This window comes from Lynx rufus, unplaced genomic scaffold, assembly GCF_022079265.1.
Source record: "Lynx rufus isolate CCGP_SWC_20201006 ecotype Redwood Valley unplaced genomic scaffold, mLynRuf1.p SCAF_15, whole genome shotgun sequence".
Taxonomy (NCBI): domain Eukaryota; kingdom Metazoa; phylum Chordata; class Mammalia; order Carnivora; family Felidae; genus Lynx; species Lynx rufus.
This window is the reverse complement of record NW_025814829.1, coordinates 24,289,878-24,314,119: the sequence shown is the minus strand read 5'-3', so window position 1 is coordinate 24,314,119 and position 24,242 is coordinate 24,289,878. Positions and strand designations below refer to the sequence as shown.

The following is a 24,242-nucleotide window of genomic DNA, read 5'->3' as shown; positions in this document are numbered from 1 at the left end:
AACATACTATCTAAATCCTGCAAGTAAACTGAAACTAACAGTTTTTAAAGAAATGAAAGTACTGATGTATCAAAGCAAAACACCTCTCCTTCGTTCCATTATTTAATATTATCAATTGAATTAGCAAACTGACATTAACATAAAACTGTAATTGCAATTCAGCATTAACATAACTTGACATTATTTTGATAAGCAGCCCATAATAAGTATAACATTGTGGAATGTTATATGTTAAGCCAAATTGTGAAAAGAGCCTAAATGTCCATCAACTGATGAATGGATAAAGATGTGGTTTATATATATAATGGAATACTACCTGGCAATGAGAAAGAATGAAATCCGGCCATTTGCAGCAACGTGGATGGAACTGGAGGGTATTATGCTAAGTGAAAAAAGTCAGTCAGAGAAAGACAGGTATCATGTTTTCACTCATATGTGGATCTTGAAGACCATGGGGGAAGGGAAGGGGAAAAATAGTTACAAACAGAGAGGGAGGGAGGCAAACCATAAGAGACTCTTAAATACAAAGAACAAACTGAGGGTGGATGGGGTGCAGGGGAAAGGGGAAAGTGGGTGATGGGCATTGAGGAGGGCACTTGTTGGGATGAGCACTGGGTGTTGTATGTAAGCCAATTTGACAGTAAGTTATATTTAAAATTTTTTTTTTTTTTTTTTTCAACGTTTATTTATTTTTGGGACAGAGAGAGACAGAGCATGAACGGGGGAGGGGCAGAGAGAGAGGGAGACACAGCATCGGAAACAGGCTCCAGGCTCCGAGCCATCAGCCCAGAGCCCGACGCGGGGCTCGAACTCACGGACCGCGAGATCGTGACCTGGCTGAAGTCGGACGCTTAACCGACTGCGCCACCCAGGCGCCCCGACAGTAAGTTATATTAAAAAAAAAAATGTTTACCAAGCTGAAGGGAAAACAACTGAGAATAAAACATATTTCACACTGATCTTTTAAAGAAGCACCAATCATTTCTTCCAGTTTCCATCATTTACTTTCTTCCTAACATTCATTTATTCAACAATGACCCAAGTGCCAATGTGCCTGCAGCGCACTGGGGACACTAAACAAAACTATCACCATTCTGAGTCTGACTGCTCGCTGTGCAGGTGTCCAGCTCTGACAGCAGCTCCAAGAGTACTGGGGGAAAGAAAAAGGCTTTGTCTAGACAGAAAAAATTTTATTTTATTTAGCAATTCATTTTCCGATTTTTTCTTAATTTATGAGAGCTAAAGGGAAATAAATATAATACTGTGGTATAAATCTGATATTCAATTTAAAAAAATTTAAATTATGTTAAATTTTTTTTGCTTCATGTACATGTCCCATTGATTCGAACCATACAGTAATAAGATACAGAAATTTCATGGACAACGTACACAATAAAAAATTGTTCGGTGGTATAACAAGTCATTTTTGAGAATTACTTTTATCATGTTTTCTAATAATGTCCATAAGATTAGCACCTGTAACCAGATCATTCTGTGTCTGTTTATCTTTCTGTTGTTCCTTTCTTTTCTGGTCGTGAAGGTAAGGGGAGTTTAGTAACTGTGGGGGAAGAATGGATCCTGTGGGCTTTACTCTTTTTGCAATATCCCAGAAGAGTCTTTTTGAATTGTTATTGATGAAGGTAATCGCTGTTCCATTTTGACCTAATCTCCCCACTCTTCCAACCTGAAATGAAACGCAAAGGACATTTTCAAAATGTTCATATAAAACCTAATGTCTCTTGCAAGAAAATTAAGATTAGTATTTAAAGAGGCTTTACTAAGATTAACGTTCATCATTCCCATAGCACTTTTTGTATTGTACATCTCAATGTATTTTGTGAAATCAATTTAGGTAGACTGCCACCAGCATCTTTTTAATGAAATAGCTCAAAGAGAAAATACGAAAGTGATCACATGTAATACCAGTAAGGATTGTTTGTGAACCCTGTGTTTCAGTTCCGGTATCTTGTGAGGGGGTGGCCAATGACATGAAGATGTTTCTTACTGTGGATAGGGGTAAGGTAAAAACTTTCTGAAAGCTACTGCTTTTAGAGCAAGAAGACTCTTTAGAGTACTTCAGTGCCTTGAAATGTGAGATTTAAGTGAACTCATTTTTGCATAAAGTTCTCATTTTGATAAAATTAAATGAACACAAAATTGTGATGGAAATACATGATAAGGAACAAAATTTACTTGTCTCCAAATATACTGAGAAACTCTTCAGAAGAAGGGGGTAAATACACAGTCATGGTCAATTTCTGCTCCTTAACTGAAATGTAGAACAAAGTCTATACTCAGAGTATTTAAATGATTAGATCGTTGCTGCCAATATATAGGACATTTTTAACGTTGTAAAAACAAAACAAAACATGGCCATCTATGGAATGAGACTGGGCACAACAGAAGAAATGTTGCTTTATTTATGTTACTGAATTTTTCCAATAAAACTAAAAACATATAAAATATAGCTGCACTCACGTACTGGAAGAGAAGATTTGCGAATCATATATCTGATAAGGATCTTCTAGAATATATAAATACCTTTTACAACTCAATAATAAAAGGACAACCCAATTAAAAAATAGGCAAAGAATTTAAAGATATTTCTCCAAAGAAGATACACAAAGGGCCAGTAAGTACATGAAATGATATTCATTAGTCATTAGGGAAATGCAAATCAAAAGCACAAGGAGATATCACTTTATACCCATTAGCATGGTTATACTTAAAAACATAAATAACATAGGTGTTGATAAAGATGTGGAGAAACTGGAACCCTCATATATTGCTGGTGAGAATGTAAAATCATGAGGCCACATTGGAAAAAAGTCTAGCAGTTCCTCAACATGTTACACACAAATTTACTATATGACCCAGCAATTCCATTCCTAGGTATGTCCCCAACAGAAATGAAAATGAACATATGTTGGCAAGGATGTACAGAAAGAGTAATACTAGTACACTGTTGGTTGGAATGCAAATTGGTATAGCCTCTGTGGGAAGCAGCATGGAGTTTCCTCAAAACATTGAAAATAGAATTACCATATGATCTAGTAATTCCACTACTGGGTATTTACCCAAAGAGCAGGAAAATACTAATTCAAAAAGATAATATGCACTCCAATGCTTATTGCAGCACTATTTAAATTTTTTTTAACATCTATTTATTTTTGAAAGACAGAGACAGAGCATGAGTGGGGGAGGGGCAGAGAGAGGGGGAGACACAGAATCTGAAACGGGCTCCAGGCTCCGAACTGACAGCACAGAGCCTGATGGCGGGGCTCAAACCCACAAACCTTGAGATCACGACCTGAGCTGAAGTCAGACGCTTAACTGACTGAGCCACCCAGGCGCCCCTGCGGCATTATTTACAATAGCCAAATTATGGAAGTAGTCCAGATGTTCATCCATACATGAATGGATAAAGAAGATGTGGTGTGTGTGTGTGTGTGTGTGTGTGTGTGTGTGTATATAATGGAATATTATTCAGTTATAAAAAAGACTGAAATCTTGTCATTTGCAACAACAGGGACCTAGAGAGTATAATGCTAAATGAAATAAGTCAGAGAAAGACAAATACCATGTGAGTTCACTCATATGTATAATTTAAGAAACAAAACAAATGAACAAAGAAAAAATGAGATAAACCAAAAAACAAACTTTTAACCATAGAGAACAAACTGATGGTTACCAGAGCAGGGAAGGGAAAGGGTAAAATAAATGAAGGGAATTAAGAGTACACTTATCATGATGAGCACTGACTAAAGTACAAAATTGCTGAATTACTATATTGTATACCTGAAACTAATATAACACTGTATGTTAACTAGACTGGTATTAAAATAAAAGAAATGAAAACCTACATCCACATAAAAACTTGTACATGGGGCGCCTGGGTGGTTTAGTCGGTTAAGTGTCCGACTTCAGCTCAGGTCATGATCTCATGGCTTGTGAGTTCAAGCCCCACATCAGGCTCTGTGCTGACAGCTCAGAGCCTGGAGCCTGCTTCAGATTCTGTCTCCATCTCTCCCTCTCTGCCCCTCCCGTGCTCGTGCACTGTCTCTCTCTCAAATATAAATAAACATTAAAAAATTAAAAAAAAAAACTTGTACATGGATACACACAGCATTATTCATAGCAAACAGAAAGTAGAAACATGCTAAATGTCTAGCAACTAATGAACAAAGAAAGGCAGTATATCTTTGGAATATAATGTAGCAATAAAAAATGTACAGATACATGCTACAACTTGAGTGAAACTTGAAAACACTGTGATAAGTGAAAAAAGGCAGAGAAGAGTACATACCTATGATTCCATTTATAGGAAATGTCTAGAAGAGATACATCTATAAAGACAGGCATAGAGTAGTGGTTGCTTAAGGTGTGTGTGTGTGTGTGTGTGAGATTGAGAGAGAGAGAGAGAGAGAGAGAGATAAGGAATGGGGAATGACTGCTGAAGGGACAGGTATGGGGTTTCTTTTTAGGATAAAAATATTCTAAAATTGACTGTAGTAATGGCTGCACAACAATATGAATATGCTAAAAACCAGTAAATTGACTTTCAAGTGGTGAGTTGTATAGCATGGGAGTTCTATCAATTGAGACATATTTATTCTGAGATATTTTATACTGTAACATAAGCTGTTCAAGAACATAACTGCAATACTCTCTAGGCTCTAAAAGCTGACTCAACAAATTCCAAATTGTTTGCCCAGAAGTCCCTGCCCCCTAAGTTAAAAGCAAACACTTGGGAATACCTACTATAATTTAAAATACACATATCCTGGGGCGCCTGGGTGGCGCAGTCGGTTAAGCGTCCGACTTCAGCCAGGTCACGATCTCGCGGTCCGTGAGTTCGAGCCCCGCGTCGGGCTCTGGGCTGATGGCTCAGAGCCTGGAGCCTATTTCCGATTCTGTGTCTCCCTCTCTCTCTGCCCCTCCCCCGTTCATGCTCTGTCTCTCTCTGTCCCAAAAATAAATAAACGTTGAAAAAAAAAAAAATTAAAAAAAAAAAAATAAAATACACATATCCTTAAACAACAATAATAAAAATAGAATAAAATAAAATAAAATACACATTCCTTTGACCTAGCAAGTCTCCTCCAAGTCTATTTTATAAATATACTGCATGAGAGAAACAACTGTATAGATGGATGTTCACTGCAGCATTATTTAACAACAGAATATTGGAAATATTTGATTATCCACCAAATTGTAAAGGATTTATTGAATTATGGTAATCCATACAATACACTGCCATGTAGCAATGAAAATAGATCAAGCCCGATTGAAAGCAAGTAAAAACATTTGAAGAGTTTAGAACAGTGCCTGGTCATATAGTAAGCACTCCATACATATCAGTATTTTTTAAATGGTACCTATTATGCGTGCTAATAAGGAAAGATGCCTAAGATATATTTAATAAAGAAAGCAAGGCATAGAACAGTTGGAGTAATGTGGTCCCATTTACGTAATAAGCGTAACATGGTACGCATATACATGTGTACTTGTGCATAAACATGCATTTTATAATTTCTGCACCATTAACTGTTGTAACCACTCAAAAATAGGAGGGTTACCTTACAGAGACTTATTTTTCACTTTATATCTTTTGTTATTTGTATTATTTCTTATTGTGTATATGTACCGTTCAATTACTGAAGCAAACAAACAAAACATACCCAGATATAAGAAATAGAAAAGCAGAAGGATATGGGGCCATTCTGAGTAGAGGTTAGAAACTCTACATACTCAACACCCCCTGAGGCCATTTCTCAGGGTACACTGTGAATGTGAACAATAACTCATGAATAACTGAGAGCAATAGGGTTGACTTTGGGATAGCAAGAAAAAGTTACATAATTGTAATCAGCATGCTCTATTTAAGAAGCAGAGAAGCTTCTTAAGTATTTTAGTATTTTTAGAAAATTATTAAAAATTCAAAAGAAAATAAATTTCATTTATTTGAACAATCAACTCCTGTGTAATACTCAATTCCCTGATGCACAGGTAAATGAGGTGGGACCAAAGGGAGAGAAAGAGAGAGAGAGGCACTGCTATATTACTAAGTCTAAGTAAAAATAAAAGCAACAATGCATTAAAGGCACTAAAAGCGTTTCAGTGGGTGATCCAAGTAAATGTGGCATTCAGAGGTAATTCTAAGAACATTACAGAAAGGCTTTACTTGAAAAGTCTGTAAGTGATGCCGGAGAAGGAAGACAGGTAGCAGTCAGTGAGATAACACGACGCTAAGAGAAAGCTCTGTTTCTGCTAGAAAGAAGAGCCTGCTGTTATCTTTGGCAGCAAAATAAACAAAACTTTAATAGGCGAAAGACTAGAACAAATAAGGATATGAAGAAGAGATGAAGACAAGATTCCTAAAAAAACAAATACTTTAACGGATCAATTTTATTTTGGCCAGATAGACCAATTTAAAACAAAGCCTTTTCTTCCCCCTGATTATAAACCCTATTTAATATGCTCGCTAAGTAAGAAATAGAAAGGAAATTAAAAACAAAAACAAAAACCACTACTTAAAATTTTATTAAACTGATATTTTAGGTTATTTCCAATTGTTTAGAAAAAAAATTTTTTAATGTTTATTTTTGAGAGAGAGACAGAGTGTGAGCGGCATAGGGCCAGAGAGAGAGGGAGACACAGAACCTGAAGCAGACTCCAGGCTCAGACCTGCCAGCACAGGGCCCAAGGCAGGGCTCAAACTCAAGAATCATGAGATCATGACCTGAGCCGAAGTCGGACGCTTAACTGACTGAGCCACCCAGGCGCCCCTCCAATTATTTTTTTAATCCATTTTAGGCACACATAGAGTTTTTAAAAACAAAATTTAGCTTATATACATGTATGTTTTAAAAGCAAAACTATATAAAGTTTATAAAATCTTTTTAGGCCTATGATAAAACTTATTTTTTCTTTTTTAGAATACTGTCTCACTTTTTTTCATTTATTTTATTTTAGAGGGAGAGAGCAAGCAAGCAGGGGAATGGGTCAGAAGGGGGGGGAGAGAGAGAGAGAGAGAGAGAGAGAGAGAGAGAGAGAGGGAGAAAGAGAGAGAGAGAATCTTAAGTCCTGACCCAGGGCTTGCTTGATCCCACAACCCTGGGATCATGACCTGAGCCAAAATCAAGAGTCAGATGCTCAACCAAGCCACTCAGGCACCCCAAAACTTTTTATTTTTTAGTTACCACTCTATTGACAATGCCTTGCCCAAGGGAACTCAGGGAGGAAACATAAAATCTCTTTACCTGATGCACGTACTCATCCATACTTGAAGGCATATCGAAATTGACAACCAGCCTGACACTGATCAAGTCCAGGCCTCGTCCCAGGACTCCGGTGCTCACCACAACTTCATAGTCTCCTTCAAGTAATCCCTTCCCCGAAAAGCAACAAACTTCATTATTCAGAATTTATCTTATGTGATTTTATCTAATTCAGATACCTTTTCTTCTTTTAATACTTTCTTCAACATTGTTGTTGCAGTATCTTTTCAGTAAGTAAAGGTCTTAGAATACCTGAGAAATCTGTGTGGTTTAAATTCTTCCCAACCACCCCCCACCCAACCCCATCAAATGTTTTCTCTTAATGTACTCAAGCAAACCCTTTCCAAGGGTGAACTACTGCTCTGCCCCCGTCTAAACTGACCTGATTTCAGAAATGGTAGATTCTGAATTAGTAATCTATTTAGCAGATAACCCTGTAGGGAACAGGCTTATTGCTCCCAAAACACAGAAGCCTGAGCAAGAGGAACAATTAGCTGACAGTCACTGCTTGCCTGAAGTTCTTGCAGTCATTAAAAAAAGGTCGCTTTAAAAACCAGCTGGTAATAGGGGGTCCCTTGAAAACAGAATGCTGAGTGCCAAACCTTCAAAATGTTTTTCCTTTCTGTTTGTGACTTTTCCGAATGTATAGACACACTTTTTAGACCAGTGATTTTCTGCACTGCCTCGCTCAGCAGATCTGCTCCCAGCTTGCAGTCCACAAATACTAACACTGGAGGCTTGAAGAGTTTCCTATCCTGAAAAATGAAAAACATATGTTTAAAATTATTCATACAACATAATTTACAATGGGAAGTTTTTCTGAAAGCATTAGTATAAAGCTAGTTATCAGCAGGCTTATAGAGGAAAAATGAGTGTTAAAATGAATGTTTTTTAAATATGCACAAACAGAAGCACAACAGTCTACTGCTGTTCATATTTCTCCAATACTTCATTAATATTGCAAAAATAATTTTAAAATTTTGAGTGCAATTTAAAATTTTAAATACTGTTCATAAGTAAATACAAACATATTTAACTTAATACCTTATTTTTAAGTAACTGTGCTACACATATCACCCACTTAACAAATTTCTGCTTAAACAAGTTACCGCTAAAAGATTCTATTTCCCAAGGACAGAATGATCAAGAAAGAACTTGTCTTTAACCCGATATATAAAACTACTAAAAATTTTTCAAACAAAAAATATTACTTAAGAATAGTCTTGATATTTAAACATCTTTCTATAATAGGGGGAAAAAAAGGGCAATTCTGCATCCATACAGTAAGCTTATATAAATAAATATCTGATCCCACAGAATTGAGGTAAAGCAATTTAGTTATGAAGTATCTATACTAAATTCCCCAAAGGCTGCATCTAAAAATCACAATCTTAAGGACTGTGAAAAATGCAAACACAATCTACAAAACAGGGTTGCGCAACTACTCACATTTAAGATTTCAAACAATTTTTTCTTTTTGGCTGGTTCTTCTACCCACAAAATAATCTGGCGCACACTGGAACAAGGCAGGTTCTTTTCCCCAGTGATAATTCTCACAGGATTATGCAGAAGCTGGCTTCCTAGTTGTTCTATGCTAGCTGGAATTGTAGCTGAAACCAAAATGGTCTGACAATCATTAGGAACGTTTTCCAAAATGTCAAGCACTTGCTGTTGAAAGCCCATCTTTAACATGGTATCAGCCTAAAATAAAATCATTTTAAAGTTAGTCCTACTGGACATTAAAACCCTGGGCCACCCAAGGGAAAAACTGAAATGATTATGAACATGAAAAATTAAAAACTTTTACAAAGAAGAATATACCACAATGTCAAAAGATAAAGGATAAATTGGGAAAATACATATTTATATAAAATTATATATTGGGTAATTACAGGTTTTCAATGATATACAAAGGTTTTTATGGCATTGTATAAAAAATGTATATATCCTAAATATCCACCAATAGGGGATTTAGTAAATAAATTATGGTAGATCCACATAATACAACCCTCTGCTATCATTAATTATGACTGGAAAGCCTTTTATTAAGTGATAATGAATCACTGCTAGCAGGAAAAAAGCAAAGTACAGAACACTATGTATAACATGATACCAGTTGTGTATACACTCAAGAAACTCAATTGTTGACTCTGGGGAGAAGGCTTGCAGGCTGTAGAAGGGGGTGCAATTTAATTCTTCATTTTATAGCTTCTTGCAAAGTTGTTTTTTTTTTAACCATGGATGCATATTTATAATAAAATATTAAATAAGTAAAAACGTTTACTGTTGGGGGCTTCCACTTCGGTATATACTCCTGTGTTGCTGGTCTTTAAAAACAATTTATGTATTACTAAGCAAACAGAAGGAAAAAAATTAAGTTAAAGCTGCTTCAAAATAATAAAGATTAAGGCTATCTTGATTTTTATTTTTTTTATTTTTTAATTTTTTTTGTTTATTCTTGAGACAGAGTGAACAGGGGAGGGGCAGAGAGAGAGGGAGACACAGAATTGGAAACAGGCTCCAGGCTCTGAGCCGTCAGCACAGAGCCCGACGTGGGGCTCGAACTCACGGACCGCGAGATCGTGACCTGGCTGAAGTCGGACGCTTAACCGACTGTGCCACCCAGGCACCCCTATCTTGATTTTTAAATACAATCTAGCTATCTATAATTTTGAAAAATAAGTTATTTAACTATTTTAGAGTATTTAGACTAAGGCATTGTATTTTTAAGCGTCCACTAACATACTATTAAAGTATGAACACACATTTTAATATTCACTCTGTGACATTTAAAAATCTAAAATAATCATGATGGTCTGGGTTTGAACCTGACTCTACCTATGACCTTAAATTAACCAAGGTAACGAATGGCTGTAAGCCTCAGTTTTTCCTTTTACAAATGGGAATGATACCCCATAAGGCTGCTATGAGCATTAATGAGGATATATTATGAGTATAAAATATATAAAACACTTGGGACCACGTTCACAGCATAGTAAGTCTCAATGTTTCAATTTACTATGAGACACAGAGCACGCGCACACCCATGCTATGTCTTGCAAATATCCCCTGCTTTTCTTCAATAATCCCACTAAGCCCCCCTCATCTCAGGAGATGGCCTTGCTTCTCCTGGTTCAGAAAATAGAGAGGCCATCAGAAATAAATTTGCTCAGTTTCTCTTTTCATCCAAGCTTCCCTGCATCTAATCTGTTTACACTAACACACCCCCAAATCCAGCTACTTCTTTCCAGCTCACATTTGTGAGACTCCTCCTCATCCTGTCACCCCCACACCAGAAGCCATCTACCTCAAGCATCCAGAATCTTCTAGAACATCAATCAGATCTGTTACTCCTCTGCTTAAACCCTCCAGTAATTTCCCATCACATGTAGAATAAAATCCAATTGTTAAGCACAGTCTTCAGTTTTCATCCTCATCCACTTCTCTGACTTCATCGCCTACTATTCCCCCATCTCACGTCCCACGACCCTGCCACACCAGTCTTCTTTCTATCCCCAACTACCCCATGATCACTCCCACATCAGCTCCTGAACACTAGCTGAAGACTGATGGAAGCAGTCTTTCCTCCAGATGGATTTTTGTGTGGCTGGCTCCTTTTTGTTCAGATTTCAGCATCAAAGTCACTCAGAGAGCCCTCCTCCCATACCAAATTGAGAAAACCCCTGTTGTCTCTGTCACACTACCTGTGCACATACATCTGTCAGAGCTTATCTCACTTTCCATCGTATCCTCAAAACCAAGGACAGTGTCTAGCATGTAAAAAGCCCCAAAAATGCATCTGATAAACAAACAAGCATTCATCAAGTCTAAGCACCGAAAAAGCACTGTCAGGCAGTTCACTAGTCAGTGTGTCCCAAATCTCCCTAAAGAATCACCCAGAATGAGTTTTTAAATATTCCTGGACTCCAACTCAGACCTACTGAGTCAGCATATCCAAATAAGAGGTCTGGTCTTTTATTACATTCGCTGAGTACACTGGGTAATTCTTACCATTAGGGAAACTTGGGCAAACACTGTGCTTGATTACTGGCATAAAGCAAGGAACATAAAAGAAATTATAAAGTCTACATATAGGTCAACAGAGCAGAGAGGAAAGAAGGCCTGAAGTCTATCTAGGGGACTGACAGAAGGTTTCAGAGCCATGGACACATAAAGGAAGAGCAGGTGGATGGGGTGGGAGAGAATTCTAGGCCAAAGAATAGGTAGGAAGACAGAGCAGATTTTCTAATTCCAGAAGAATTATCTTAGTTTTCATGCCTTTTCCTTTATCTTCATCGTCCTCTTAGAACGGAGGCCTCTCTTTTCAGGGATATTACTTGTTCTCCCTTCCTGGTCTCTCAAACTACACCATGTTTACAGACTCATCTTCAAACTCCACAAGCAGACACTTGGCCCCAGTCCTTGTCCCTCTCCAACCTTCCTCCCTTAGAGAAACCAGTGTGTCTCATGGATGCTAATGCACATTTCTCATATCCACACAGCATTTCATCCATCATTCACAAGAAATTCGACATTTCTAAAACCAAACTCAAATATTATTGCCAAGCTCCAACTCTTACCCACTTGCCCTTTACTTAAAATTAGAGGCACAACCAGCATTTATAGAGTCACGTCAACCACCTTCTTCTCCATCCTCTCTCATATTCAGTCATCAGAAGATTCATGAATGATTTACAGTGGTTCTCAGATGTCCTCATGACTCCCACTTCCTCCACCCTGTCCCTGACCCTACTCACCTCTTGTCTGGGTTGCTAGCCACTCTGTCCCACAGATTCTTTCTTCTTTAATTTCTCTTGCACGAAGCAGCAGAATAACCTTGCTCAACCACCACTTTCCACTTGTGACACCCCAACTCAATAATTTTGAAAGCCTCATTGTTTCCCACATCAAATCCAAGATCTTCCTCCTCCCTTTCAAGGCCCTCTATAATTTGACCCCACCCTAACTACCCAACTTTACTTCCTATTATTTCTCAGGAAGAATGCTTCAAGCTGGTCGGTCTCTCAGTGCATGTACTTGGCCTTTCTGCCCCTGCCTATGTTAGCTTCTTCACCTGGAATACTGGATACATTCTCTAGTTTTCTAAATCCTTTTCCATCTGTGGACGACCAGGTCAAATCCCATTACCTCGGAGAGGCCATTTTTTACAGTGCCAATTCACAGTCTCTTATTTCTTTCTCTTGACCTTAATTGCACTGAAAAATTAGCATATCATACATAGTCCTGGTTTTTTACTAAGAGCTTATATCAGGCGTCAGCAAACTAAGGCTCTTGGGACAAACTCAGACCTCTGTGTGTTTCTGTAAACAGTTTTATGCGAACACAGTCATACCCATTTATTTACCTACTGTCTATGGTTGTACTGAACAGTTTCAACAGAGACCAAGTGGCCCCTGAAGCCTTAAATATTTACTATCTGGTCCTTTACAGCACGAGTTTGCCATTCCCTGGCCTACATTACACACTTTAGTACTTTGTATTTCAGTATATATGATAATGCTCTTGCTTAATTTCAAGTGTATATGTCTTTTTCTCCAATAAGGCTTCAGTACTTTGTAGGCCTGAATAGTATTTAAAATTTTTTGTGATTCCATCCAAACTCATCTAGAGCTGGTCAATCTACATACAGGTCAGAGAGGAAAGAAGACCTAAAGTCTATCTGGGGGACTGATGGAAGGTTTCAGAGCCAAGGACTCTGAATAGCACTTCTACGCTGACTTCAGTTTCAGTACATGACCAATTATGTTGTTTACCAGCTCATTTCCTTAAATGCTGAGGAGCTGGGACAGAGGCTGCACATAACAAGCACTCAGTATAGGTTTGCTGAATGAATACTCCTTTTGTATTCTGAGCATAGCACTGAGGTGTCCTGTGAAACCCTATTAATTGGCAAAGATAGAAATGTCGTGAAGAGAAGCAAACAGGAATGGAAATTAACTTTAAAATCAATGTGATGATCCGTTTCTCAGGCTCATAGGATGGCAAGAACTTAAGAACATGGGCTTATCAACAATGGGAAGCCCATTCATACTTGCAGGGTGGCAGTAAGTCTGATGATAATCCAATGCAATAAATCAGTTGAACCAAAAGGCACACCAGGAAAATGCTGACCTAGCAGCACCTTTTAAAGGACTGAGTAACAGTTCACAATAGCCAAGGTATGGAAACAACCTAAGTGTCCATCGGCAGATGAATGGATAAAGAAAATCTGGTGTGTGTATACACAATGGACTATTATTCAGACTTAAACTTCTTACATTTTTAGTAACATGGATGGACCTGGAGGGCATTAAAGTAAGCTAGACAGAAAAAGACAAATACTGTATGATAATACTTATATGTGTAATTTTAAAAAGTTCAACATGGGGCACCTGGGTGGCTCAGTCGGTTAAGCGGCCGACTTCGGCCCAGGTCATGATCTTGCGGTCCGTGAGTTCGAGCCCCCCCATCGGGCTCTGTGCTGACAGCTCAGAGCCTGGAGCCTGTTTCAGATTGTCTCCCTCTCTCTGACCCTCCCCCGTTCATGCTTTGTCTCTCTCTGTCTCAAAAATAAATAAACATTTAAAAAAATAAATAAATAATAAAAAAGTTCAACATAAGAAAATAAAAGTCAAATTCATAGAAAGTAGTAGAAAAATGATTGCCAGGGGCTAGAGAGTGGGTGAAACAGGAAGAGGTTTAGGATAAAAGGGTAAGAACTTTTGGTTATAAAACAGGTAAGGTCTGACATGCACAATGTGGTTACCATAGTTGGTTAACGCTATACTGTATAACTGAAATTTGCTAAGGGAGTAGAACTTAAATATTCTCACTGGAAAAAAAAAGGTAAATATATAAGGGAAAAAAACAGAAAAAAAATAATAAAGGACTGAATAACATTATTTTACATTTTTACAGGACTTTTCAGTCTATGAGACATTTTCACAATGTCTGGAAGATTAAATGATTTGCCCAGCATCCCACAGTAGGTAGAGTAAAGGCTCAAATCCCAGTCTTGCGGTCTCAACCAGGTGTTCTTTCCACACCCCCTGGCACCCTACTGCTACTTACTGGGCCCCACAGAAGGCAGGCCAGGTTGCCATCACTGGTCAGCACCTGGACCTCACATCTGTGACCCCTGCTGGGCCTCTGCTCTGTTACTGCTGTTGGGACGTGTGTGAAGGCAGAAGTGCAATGCCCTGCAGGCAGAACCGCACATGTCCAGGCTGGGCTGACACATGGTTTTGTGTCCTCATGCTTGTTCACATGGTGGAATATCAGCAGATACTAACATATTTATTTTATCTTGTAAGCAAACCAAAAATATAAAAATGCTTATCTGCTCTATGTACCACTGAAAATCACAACCACAAATGCCTATGACCACGTAGAAAAAAAATACAAAAGGTCATCCAATTAAGCATTCTCAGCTACTTCCAAAATCCCTGTTAATAGTTATTTGCCACTGATCCATTTATTTTTGTAGACAAATGATAGCCAGTGTCAAGTGTTTAAAAAACTTATCACTGAGAATACAGTAGCTGTTGGATTTGTGTTTTCTGTCAATTAGGAAAAGACAGTTAATTTTATTTATTAATGTGGTTTAATTTCAGTGCACTATACCTTAGGGTAGTTGCAATGCTACACAGGAACTAGCTTAAGAATGACCACTGCAATTTAAAAAAGTCCCTAATTTTTTTTTCCTTTGGGGAGAAAATGCCTGAACACACAGTGAGATTATATAACTATAATGTATTTTTCATAAACTATATAAAATTATGTAACTAATGTTCTAAGTAACACTACTTACTTCATCTACTACTACAATTTTTATACCACGGAGTTCTACAGAGCTCTGTTTTATTATATCCAGAAGTCGCCCAGGAGTTGCAATGATAACCTGAATAAATGAGAAAAAGATAATAAATTAGATAATATTCCTTCCTTCCTTTATTCATTCTTTCTATGTATACTTACTGGGGGGCTATTTTGTGCCAGTCACTGAGGTTAGGTACTCAGAATCAATGATGATTAAGTCAGACGTAGTCTCTGCTCTCATGAAACTTGTAACACAAAGGAAGGATCAGATAAATACTCATGAGGTCAGTATGGTATGCAATAAACGGAGGCATCTGTCCAATCCTCGCTAACATATAAGCTAAACCCTAACACAGAAGTAGTGAGAGCTAGCAAGGAGAGGACCAGGTGGAAGGAAAACATCCAAGAACCTTCTGTGGCTGGAAGGCCACAGAGGCTTCTGCGAGGTAAAAAAGGGGAAGAAAGACTTGGATGAAGCTTGAAAGTAGGCAGAGACCAGACCAGGAAGGGCTCTGCAGGCAGGCTGACCGCTATTTGGCTCCGTAAACAAGTGCAAATCCCTAAACCCCTTTGGGCCTGCTATTTCGTTTTAAATTAAAAGGTTGGGCACAATGATTTCTAAAGTTGCTTAAGGCTCTTAACAGTTTTATAGTAGTTGAAGTAGTTAAAAGTAGGCGCTGTTTAGTCAAACTTCAGTAGGAGTCTTAGCTATAGCACTTAATAAATGGCGTGAGCCTCTGTTCTCACATTCATAAAATGGAAATGATAATTATTATAAAGATTAAATGAGACGGTGCCTGGCGAAAAGTCGAGTTACAAATGATCTAATAAATTCAATTGTATTCCACTTTTCAAGGACACAGCAACACAACGGCAAGCTCACAGAGAATGATAAAATTTCAGGGTTGTAAGGATCTGTATCCATAGAGCTATAGAGCTCTGCTTGGTTTCTTCAGAAATACTGTAAGCATTTAAATCCATTTCAATTATTTTGAACTGAGTTCATCCCTTCTATTCCTCTTCCACTTTCCCGCATTCTGCCGGTTTGGAAGTTAGAAACTTTTTTTTCCCCATTCTTCTAGCGCTTCCCTTGAATTTTAACAAATATTTGTAATTTAATAAAATCTAAAATGAATTGACATATGTACCTTTTTCTTGAACAATCAAGGGCAATTGATTTACACCAATCACAACCTTTCTGCACTTATATGCTACATTTGGCCAGTATTTTCCTTCTTTTTTTTTTTTTTAAACCCACAAATTGTTCATGACTACTTTTTATTTGGTCAATATTTGTTTACCCTTATCCATATGCTTAGTATTGTCTTTGCTCGCCATTCTTTCTTTGATCCTAAACCTTCCTTTCCAGAATCAAGATTCTTTGTATGTGGAATATCTTAGTTTAATGATCCTTTAGATACTCTATTGGTAATAAACTCTCTCAGCTTTGTTCATCTGAAAAGGTGGCTATTTTGCCCTGGCTTTTGAAAGATCACTTTGTTGGACAGATTTTTTTCTTGAAATGTTTATTTATTTTTAGGAGAAACAGAGAGAAGGAGAGAGAACAAGCAGGGGAGGGGCAGAGAGAGAGGGAGACCAAGGATCAGAAGCAGGCTCTGCGCTGACAGCAGAGAGCCTGATGCAGGGCTGAAACCCCTGAACAGTGAGATCATGACCTGAACCAAAGTCAGATGCTTAACCAACTGAGCCACCCAGGTGCCCCTTGACAGACACATTTTCTCAGAGGGCATCTGTGAAAGACATGGCCCAGCATAGGGAGTGGGAGAGATAGGAGGGTGAGAAGGGGCCTTCATAGAAAGGTGGCCCTGCACAGGGTGTTGGTGGTCTCAGGGGGTGAAGAGGGCGCAGGGTGGAGCCTAGTGAGAAGGCATCACTCTGTGGCTGTGGACAGAGATGAGGACTGGCAAGGGGTTACATAGAGGAGGATTGGTCAAGTAAACAAATATATAAAAGATAATGGGTAGCAAGTTTCTCACTGCCAGGGTTACAAACACGGAGACAGAAAACCCCAAAACAAATCTTGTTGTGTTTAATTAGAGTTGGAAGTATCGACATGAACTCATGGTCTCCGATAAATACAGATGCAGAATACCCAATTGTGGAGTAATTCCCTCCCTCTATTCACTAAGAGGTCCTAGAAGCAATGATAACTCAACAGCAAAATCCAAGAGCAATGAGCCCAACCTAGAGCCCAGGTCTTGGTTTCTAAATACTATCCTGTAGCAAAAGGAATCATGGCAACTTGGAGAAAAGCATGATTCCAGGGCTGAGGCAAGGAAAGAACAATGGAAGCATGAACATCTTCTTCAGACAGAAAGAAATAAAGTGCTCAAAGAATGATGGGGATATAATAAAAGGACACAGAAGCCAACTTGACGGTGATTCCACTGCTCAAATTGGGGACTACTGGAGAATCAAAACAAATAATGGTAATAACAGATTATAATCCTTTATTTTTTAATTCATTTTTTTTATTTTAGAGAGAGAGAAAGAGAGCAGAGAGGTAGAGGGAGAGACAGAAGCTTTTTTTTTTTAATGTTCAACTATTTTTGAGAAAGAGAGAGAGCAAGCACACATGCACAGTGGGGGAGGGGCAGAGAGAGAGGAAGACAGAGGATCCGAAGTGAGGTGGGCTCTGTGCTGACAGCAGTGAGCCCAATGTGGGGCTCAAACTCAAAAACTGTGAGATCATGACCTGAGCCGAAATCAAGAGTTGGATGCTCAACCGACTAAGCCACCCAGGTGCCCCCAGATTATAATCCTTTAAATGAAATAGGAAATCATGAGTCTATACTGATATAAGTATATATATATATATATATATGTATATATTATATGTATATACTTATATATTATGTAAGTATACATATGTATATATTATATGTATACATATATATATAAAGAATAAGCTTGAAATGTGGTAAAGCACAAGAAATTTACAGTATGAAAATACTCCTCAAAATACAAAGGGAAAAATAAAACTTTACAGTTACTTTACAGGTAATATCACCAGTAAAAGGACAAACTGACATTATGTATCATCTACAAGGATGTAATGAAAAAAACAAAGCATCTCTTCTATGATATTCCTTTCAAACATGCGTAACTTGAATCTAATCAATTGAGGAGCCTTCTTCAAACTAAGCAGTTTATAATCCTTTAAAAAAAGCAAAGACTGAAGAACTCTTCCAAACTGAAGGAGATGAAAGAGACATGACAACTAAATGCAAAATATGATTCTGAACTGGATTCTTGTGCTATTAGGAAAAAAAAAGGTGATGGGACAATTAGTAAAACATGAATGGGGTCTGAAGAGTAGATGGCAGCAACATTAATTCCTGATGCATTCCAGTGTATCCATGTTAATTTCCTGATTCTATAACTGTACTGTGGTTACATGGGATAACCTCCTTCTCTGTAGGAATCACACTCTAGGGGCACCTGGCTGCCTCAATCAGTAAAGCATCCTACTCTTGATCTCAGGGTTGTGAAAGCCCCATGTCGGGCACAGAGCCTACTTAAAAAATGAAAAAGGAAATCACACTTTATAGTAGCTATGGATCCTTAGATAAATCCCATCTTTCTGAGATTCAACTTCTCAACCATAGAAGATGGGATATGCCAACCCACCTTCAAGAGCAAATGTGAAAACTGAATAGGATAATGCAGGTGAAAACATCCAACAGGATTTGGCATATGACAGACACTCAATAAATTGTGTCCCTTTCTGATAGAAACAAACTTAAGGGGCACCTGGGCAGCTCAGTCAGTTAAACGTCTTGATTTTAGCTCAGGTCAAGATCTCCTGGTTCACGGGTTCAAGCCCCACATCTGACTCTAAACTCATAGTGTGGAGCCTGCTTGGGATTCTCTCCCCCCGCCCCCCCCCTCTTTCAAAAATAAATAAATAAACATTAAAAACAGTAAAAGATTTATTAAAAAAAAACTTTAAAAAAATTAAGGCTTGCTTGGCAAGAATTTAAAGGCTAACCTAAGGGCACCTGGGTGGCTCAAACAGTTAAGTGTCCGACTCTTGGTTTCAGCTCAAGTCATGATCTCACAGTTCATGGGGTCCAGCCCTGCACTGAGCTCTTCACTGGCAGCACAGAGCCTGCTTGGGATTCTCTCTCTCCCTCTCTCTCTTGCCAGCCACCCCCTCAAAATAAATAAAGTTAAAAAAAAGGTTTAACCTAAAATCACATTCCTTAAGGGCAAAAAAATAAATAAATAAATAAACAGAACAACAACTAGCTCCCATATTGCTCACAATGCTTTTCAAAGGCATTTTACCAAATTGGTGCTCACCTTAACATGTTGTCGCAAACGATAAAGCTGTGGAGGTAAGGGTAAGCCCCCTACCAGAAGCACAGTTTTCATGCGTGGCAGACCACTCATCAATTCTTTAGCTTGGCTCTCTATCTGAATGGCTAATTCTCTTGTTGGCGTAAGAATGAGTGCAGATGGAGTTTTGCTCTGCAAAGATGGGAAAAACAAGTCTAAAAGCACTGGCAATTAATTCCTGCAGATGTGGACTAAATCTTCAAAGTGATTCTAGGAACGTTCCCGTCAGCCCAACTCAATATGAACCCTCCTGCCTTCTGTTCACCGCAGATGTTCTCTCCAAAAACCGTTGTAAATTGAACCCATTTCCATCGCTTCTCGGCCTTTTGGCTAAGATCAAGTGTAAATTGAACCCATTTCTTATAAAACACAGACATACAATGAAAAATCAAAACTGGGGCCAGGGAGGAGCACCCACAATAACCAAGGTGGGAAAACCGAAAGTTTGCTCCCAGTCAAATGGACTCTGCAATCTCCAGCCATGCTCCTCTGAAGAGAAAACCATGAAGATCTGGTTAAAGCTTGGCATCCCACCCTTGGCTCTCCTATGGATTCACTTACTGTTACAAACGTCCTATTTCCTGCACTATAGCTCTGTTTTGGACATCCAGTGAGTTTTACCTATATTTTAAACATGAGGTGCTTTCTTTTATTTTTTCCTCACATTATCTTCTACAATTCTTAGTTTTCCAAATTTTCCTCCTTTACCTCTCCTCTCTTTGCCTACATTTTCCACTGGTTTCCCTTCCTGCCCTACTCCAGACCCCACAAATTCAATAGTACTTGGTAAACATTGTGGTTAAAGTAATTATGTGTGTGGCGGGGGTGCTTTATACACTAGAAACTCACAAGTAAAGTAAGGCAGCATTATTTTAAGATGAACCACGAATCACATTCAAGGGTAGCTTTTGAACTCTATGATAGCGTTCTAACTTTGGTATAAATCAGTTTTTTTAAAACACAAAATCCAAGGAGGCTAAATGGACACAAAAACTGCAGGTCACCCAGTCAGCAGCATTTCTTTCCCCAGAGCAAAAGTTTACTTCTTGAATAGAAAATCTGTTGAAGATATTTTGTAAGGAAGGCAATTTTTAAGACCTTCAAGGAAAAGATCTTTGGTCCAATCTAATAAAAGGAAAATTCCCTAAAATTATGTTCTTCATACAAACTACCATCAGAAGCAAAATCACTAAGAGCACTAACGACTAAGATTATAGTTCAGTTTGCAGCTTTAATGTAATTAAGGCTGAAACTTGGTATATACCTGACTTGCTTCTGAGAGTAACACATGTGAACTCTTACCTCACATAAAGCTCGAGTGATAACAGGAAGAAGAAAAGCGGCTGTTTTTCCTGAGCCAGTATCCGCACTGGCCAGAATGTCTCTTCCCAGGAGTCCTACAGGAATCATCTGCATTTGGATGGGGGTTGGAACTTCATAGCCCGATTTCTTCAAGTTGAGATTTAAGGCCTCAGGGAAACCACAATGCTCGAAGTCAATAATAGGTCTGGTGACATCCTGCCCTTGAACTACAATTCCTAGCTGCCGTTTAAGATTTTCAATCTGGTCTTCCTGAAGGTTCAAAATAAAGGGGTGCTCTTTATAGACATAAAAAGCATTAAGTGGAGCCTCGGGCTCAGAATCAGCTTTCTGAGGACTGCTGAGTTTTAATCTCTCTTCCTTTTCCTTTACTTGCAGAAGATGTTTGGCTTTACACTCCAAACTACACACATCTTCGTCTGTCTTATCGCAGATATACTCTCCATAACGACCACAAACAACACAGACAGGTTCTCCAGGTTCTGCCCAGCGCTGTGTTTTGGAAAATGACTTTACAGGCTCTTCAGAAAGATCGCTATCCTTTGCGTCCTGCTCAGGTCCAACCAAACAAACCTCAGCCAACTGGCCAGCTGTGCTGGGGAAAGGGCATGGTTCTGTGCTGGGCCTGTCTGACGTCGTGGCTTCTTTTGTAACTAAAGCATCAGTTGAATCATCTCTGCCTTCATCCAGCTGAAGGTCTTCTGCATCTGATTTAATTTTCTTAGCTGCACAACTTTTGCTGTCATCATTAGCATTCCTCTTGATTTTTAGAGATCTTGGAACAAACATCCTCTGATATTCTGTTGAGGAAATTATATAATGAGATTTATTTAACCCTCAATGAAGAATAAAATTCACATATAAAGTATGGTTATCTTGCAGTCAGCCTAGTGTCCCTGGGCCTTGCCTGAAAGGAATAGAAGAAGGCATCATGACACTACTTAGAGCAAGCTTTTCTGCCATTCATCAATTTCCTCTGGTGAAAACAAACAGACAGCCCTTTTCCTTACACATGGGAGTGGTGAAACTTTGCACACTGCTTAGCACAGCCTTGTGCATACTGCCTGCTTCTGTTTACTCGCTACTTGCACTTTGAAATACCAAATATTACAGAAATTCTGGAGTAAATCCTTTTATTACGTTTTCACAAAACAGGAGAAACACTTCACAGCTGGAATCTCGAAAATCAAAACCACAAGGCATAGAGAAAAAATGCTATTTTGATGTAATAAGTAACCCGTATGTATTGCTATGTTCCACAGTGCTTAGCGCTTCAAGACCTGTTAACCTGATCTTCACAAGCTTGGAAAGTAGGTTAGCACCACCGCCCCTCCCCCCGGACATATATAGATATTTATTATGCTGTATTATGTATTCTATTATAATTTTTCACATGAGGAAACTTGGCCAGCTAGAGATTAAGTGGCTTGTCCAAGCTCACAGCATTCTCAAGTGTTAGAACCCAGGCATTCTGGCTCCAGAGTGCAAGCTCTCAACCACTGCTATGCCTATCTCCACCAAAAATGTTTTTGCAAAATGACTGTGGGCTGTGAAACAAGGCTTTTAACCTAATTTTGAGCCTATTAAATATACTAAAACACCTTTCTCAAAAAAAATTCTTAGGATAAGTTACCAGATTCAATTTTTCCAGAAAAATTCCAACAAAAATGCAACTGAAGGTTTAGAATTACTATCCCAAGTCTCCGCGAATGTCAAGGAGGTGGGGAGAGGGACGGCTCTGTGTCGGCAGGGAAGAGCTTGGAACTCAAGGTCCTCAAATGGCGAAACGGAACCGGCTCAGGCAGGGCGCGGGGAGCGGCGCGGCCTCCCAGTCGCCGGATCCCTCCCGGGGCGCGCTCCCAGACCCTCCCCTCGGGCGTTGCCCCTCACCCCCGCCCCGCAGCCCCGCACCCAAAGGCGCACGCACGTCACGGCGCTGCTAGGAGACGGGGAGGGCGGGGCGCCGGATTCCGGCCGGAGGCCCGGGACCCCGCGACTGCAAGGGTGGGAGGGGGACTGTGTACGGGGTGGGGGGGATCCTACCGCCGCGGCCTAGCGCCCCGCGTCCCAGAGGCAAGGGAGCACGACGGGAAGGAGGCCCGAGCGGCCGGGGCCCGCGGCACGCTCACTCGCGCAGGCCTGCGGCGCGTCCGCTCCCGCTCGGGGCCGCCTTCCCCCTCCAGGCGCTGGGCCCAGTTTCCTGCCGACAAGCCTGGACCCGCTCGGCCACACCACGGTTAGGAAAGACCGTGCGGAGCGCAGAATCCACTTCTCCGGGTTTTGGAAGGAGGCCGCGGCGCGCCTTAGGGCGACGGGGAAGGCGGGGCTACCGCGGGAGGCGGAGCTTGGCTAGTAGCTGACGGGGGCGGGAGGAACGAGGGAGGGGCGGGGACTGGGAAGTTCCGCGCCTTTCCTTGCCCTTCCCGGTTCCCGGCTGCTGGTAAACTTCGGAGCGTGGCTGGAGCTGGCCAAGTTCTGCAGGGCGGGGCGGGTTTGGGGATCCTCTTGGAAGAATTTACGTAATCGAGTGGGCCAGGACTGGTGAAAAACAGTTAGACCGCCCGGAAAGACTGAAGCGGGTGGCGCGGGGGCCTGGTACACTTAGAAAGTGGGAAGTCTGAGTGTAAAAGGGAGGGGCAGAGGCCCCAGAGGCCTGAAAACCCGTTCTGCTTTTAGCTGGCAAAGTAACTCTAAAACTAAATGGAGTAAGTTTAACATGATGTATTTGATACGCTGGATAATATTTCCATACTACCACCCCACCCATCACCAAACAGAAAATAACACAAGTCACGGTTTTGGGTCCCCATGGATTGCCATTTCTCTGCTTTGCTAGACTCTGGAGCCACATGCCCCCAGCAGCTGGTAGTTAGTTAAAAGATGGGGATGCGGAGAAAGCAGGGGGGAAGGAAGGAGGAAAGCCAAATTTGCCGACTTCAACATTTTTCTTACCGATTCAGAAATACTTTCAATCTAATGTTTGGTGCATACAAAATAGCATTTTGAGCAATTAACGTTAAGTTTTAAAGCGTGCTGATAATACGAAAGTCTGTGACTCCGCCACGTTATTAGTATAAGCATATATCCCTTCATCTCAGATTGAACACCTTGCTGCTTCCCTCAGCGACCACTATGCTGGATTTCTTTTCTCTCTCCTTTCCATTTTAGTACTTTTATCAGAGTTGGATGCATTCCTAATTGATACATTGTTTCCTTTTCCTTCTTTTTGAGCTTTATAAAAACAATATATATCTAGCCGTGTGGGATTCACTTTTTATCATTCAGCATTTGTTTCTTTGATTCCTCCAAGTTGTTAAGCGTAAGCAAGCAGTAAAGCATTCATTTTTACTGCTATAATATTTTGTATCTGTAAAGTTGTTTACGTGTATTTTCCTATGTACTTTTGAATTGTCTTCAGTATTTTGTATTTATTAGAGGCAAATTTACCGTGAAGCTAATGAA

General features: G+C 39.7%; 1 protein-coding gene across 3 annotated transcripts; it reads right to left on the bottom strand.

Moving 5' to 3' along the window:
- Window positions 1–1,251: 1,251 nt before the first annotated feature.
- DDX59 (DEAD-box helicase 59) lies at window positions 1,252–23,091 on the bottom strand. Of its 3 annotated transcripts, none has more exons than XM_047076707.1 (8): window positions 22,824–23,091; window positions 20,763–21,580; window positions 19,425–19,592; window positions 15,091–15,180; window positions 8,730–8,981; window positions 7,883–8,035; window positions 7,263–7,391; window positions 1,252–1,684 (listed from the first exon to the last, which is right to left on the bottom strand). In XM_047076707.1, exons 2-8 carry the CDS (start codon window positions 21,567–21,569, stop codon window positions 1,421–1,423), a joined length of 1,863 nt encoding a protein of 620 aa, XP_046932663.1. In that variant the 5' UTR covers window positions 21,570–21,580; window positions 22,824–23,091; the 3' UTR covers window positions 1,252–1,420. The 3 variants fall into 3 exon arrangements, with proteins under 3 accessions (XP_046932663.1, XP_046932664.1, XP_046932665.1); XM_047076708.1 differs by having other exon boundaries at window positions 22,910–23,091; XM_047076709.1 differs by lacking the exon at window positions 22,824–23,091 and adding an exon at window positions 22,414–22,607.
- Between the last annotated feature and the right edge of the window lie 1,151 nt (window positions 23,092–24,242).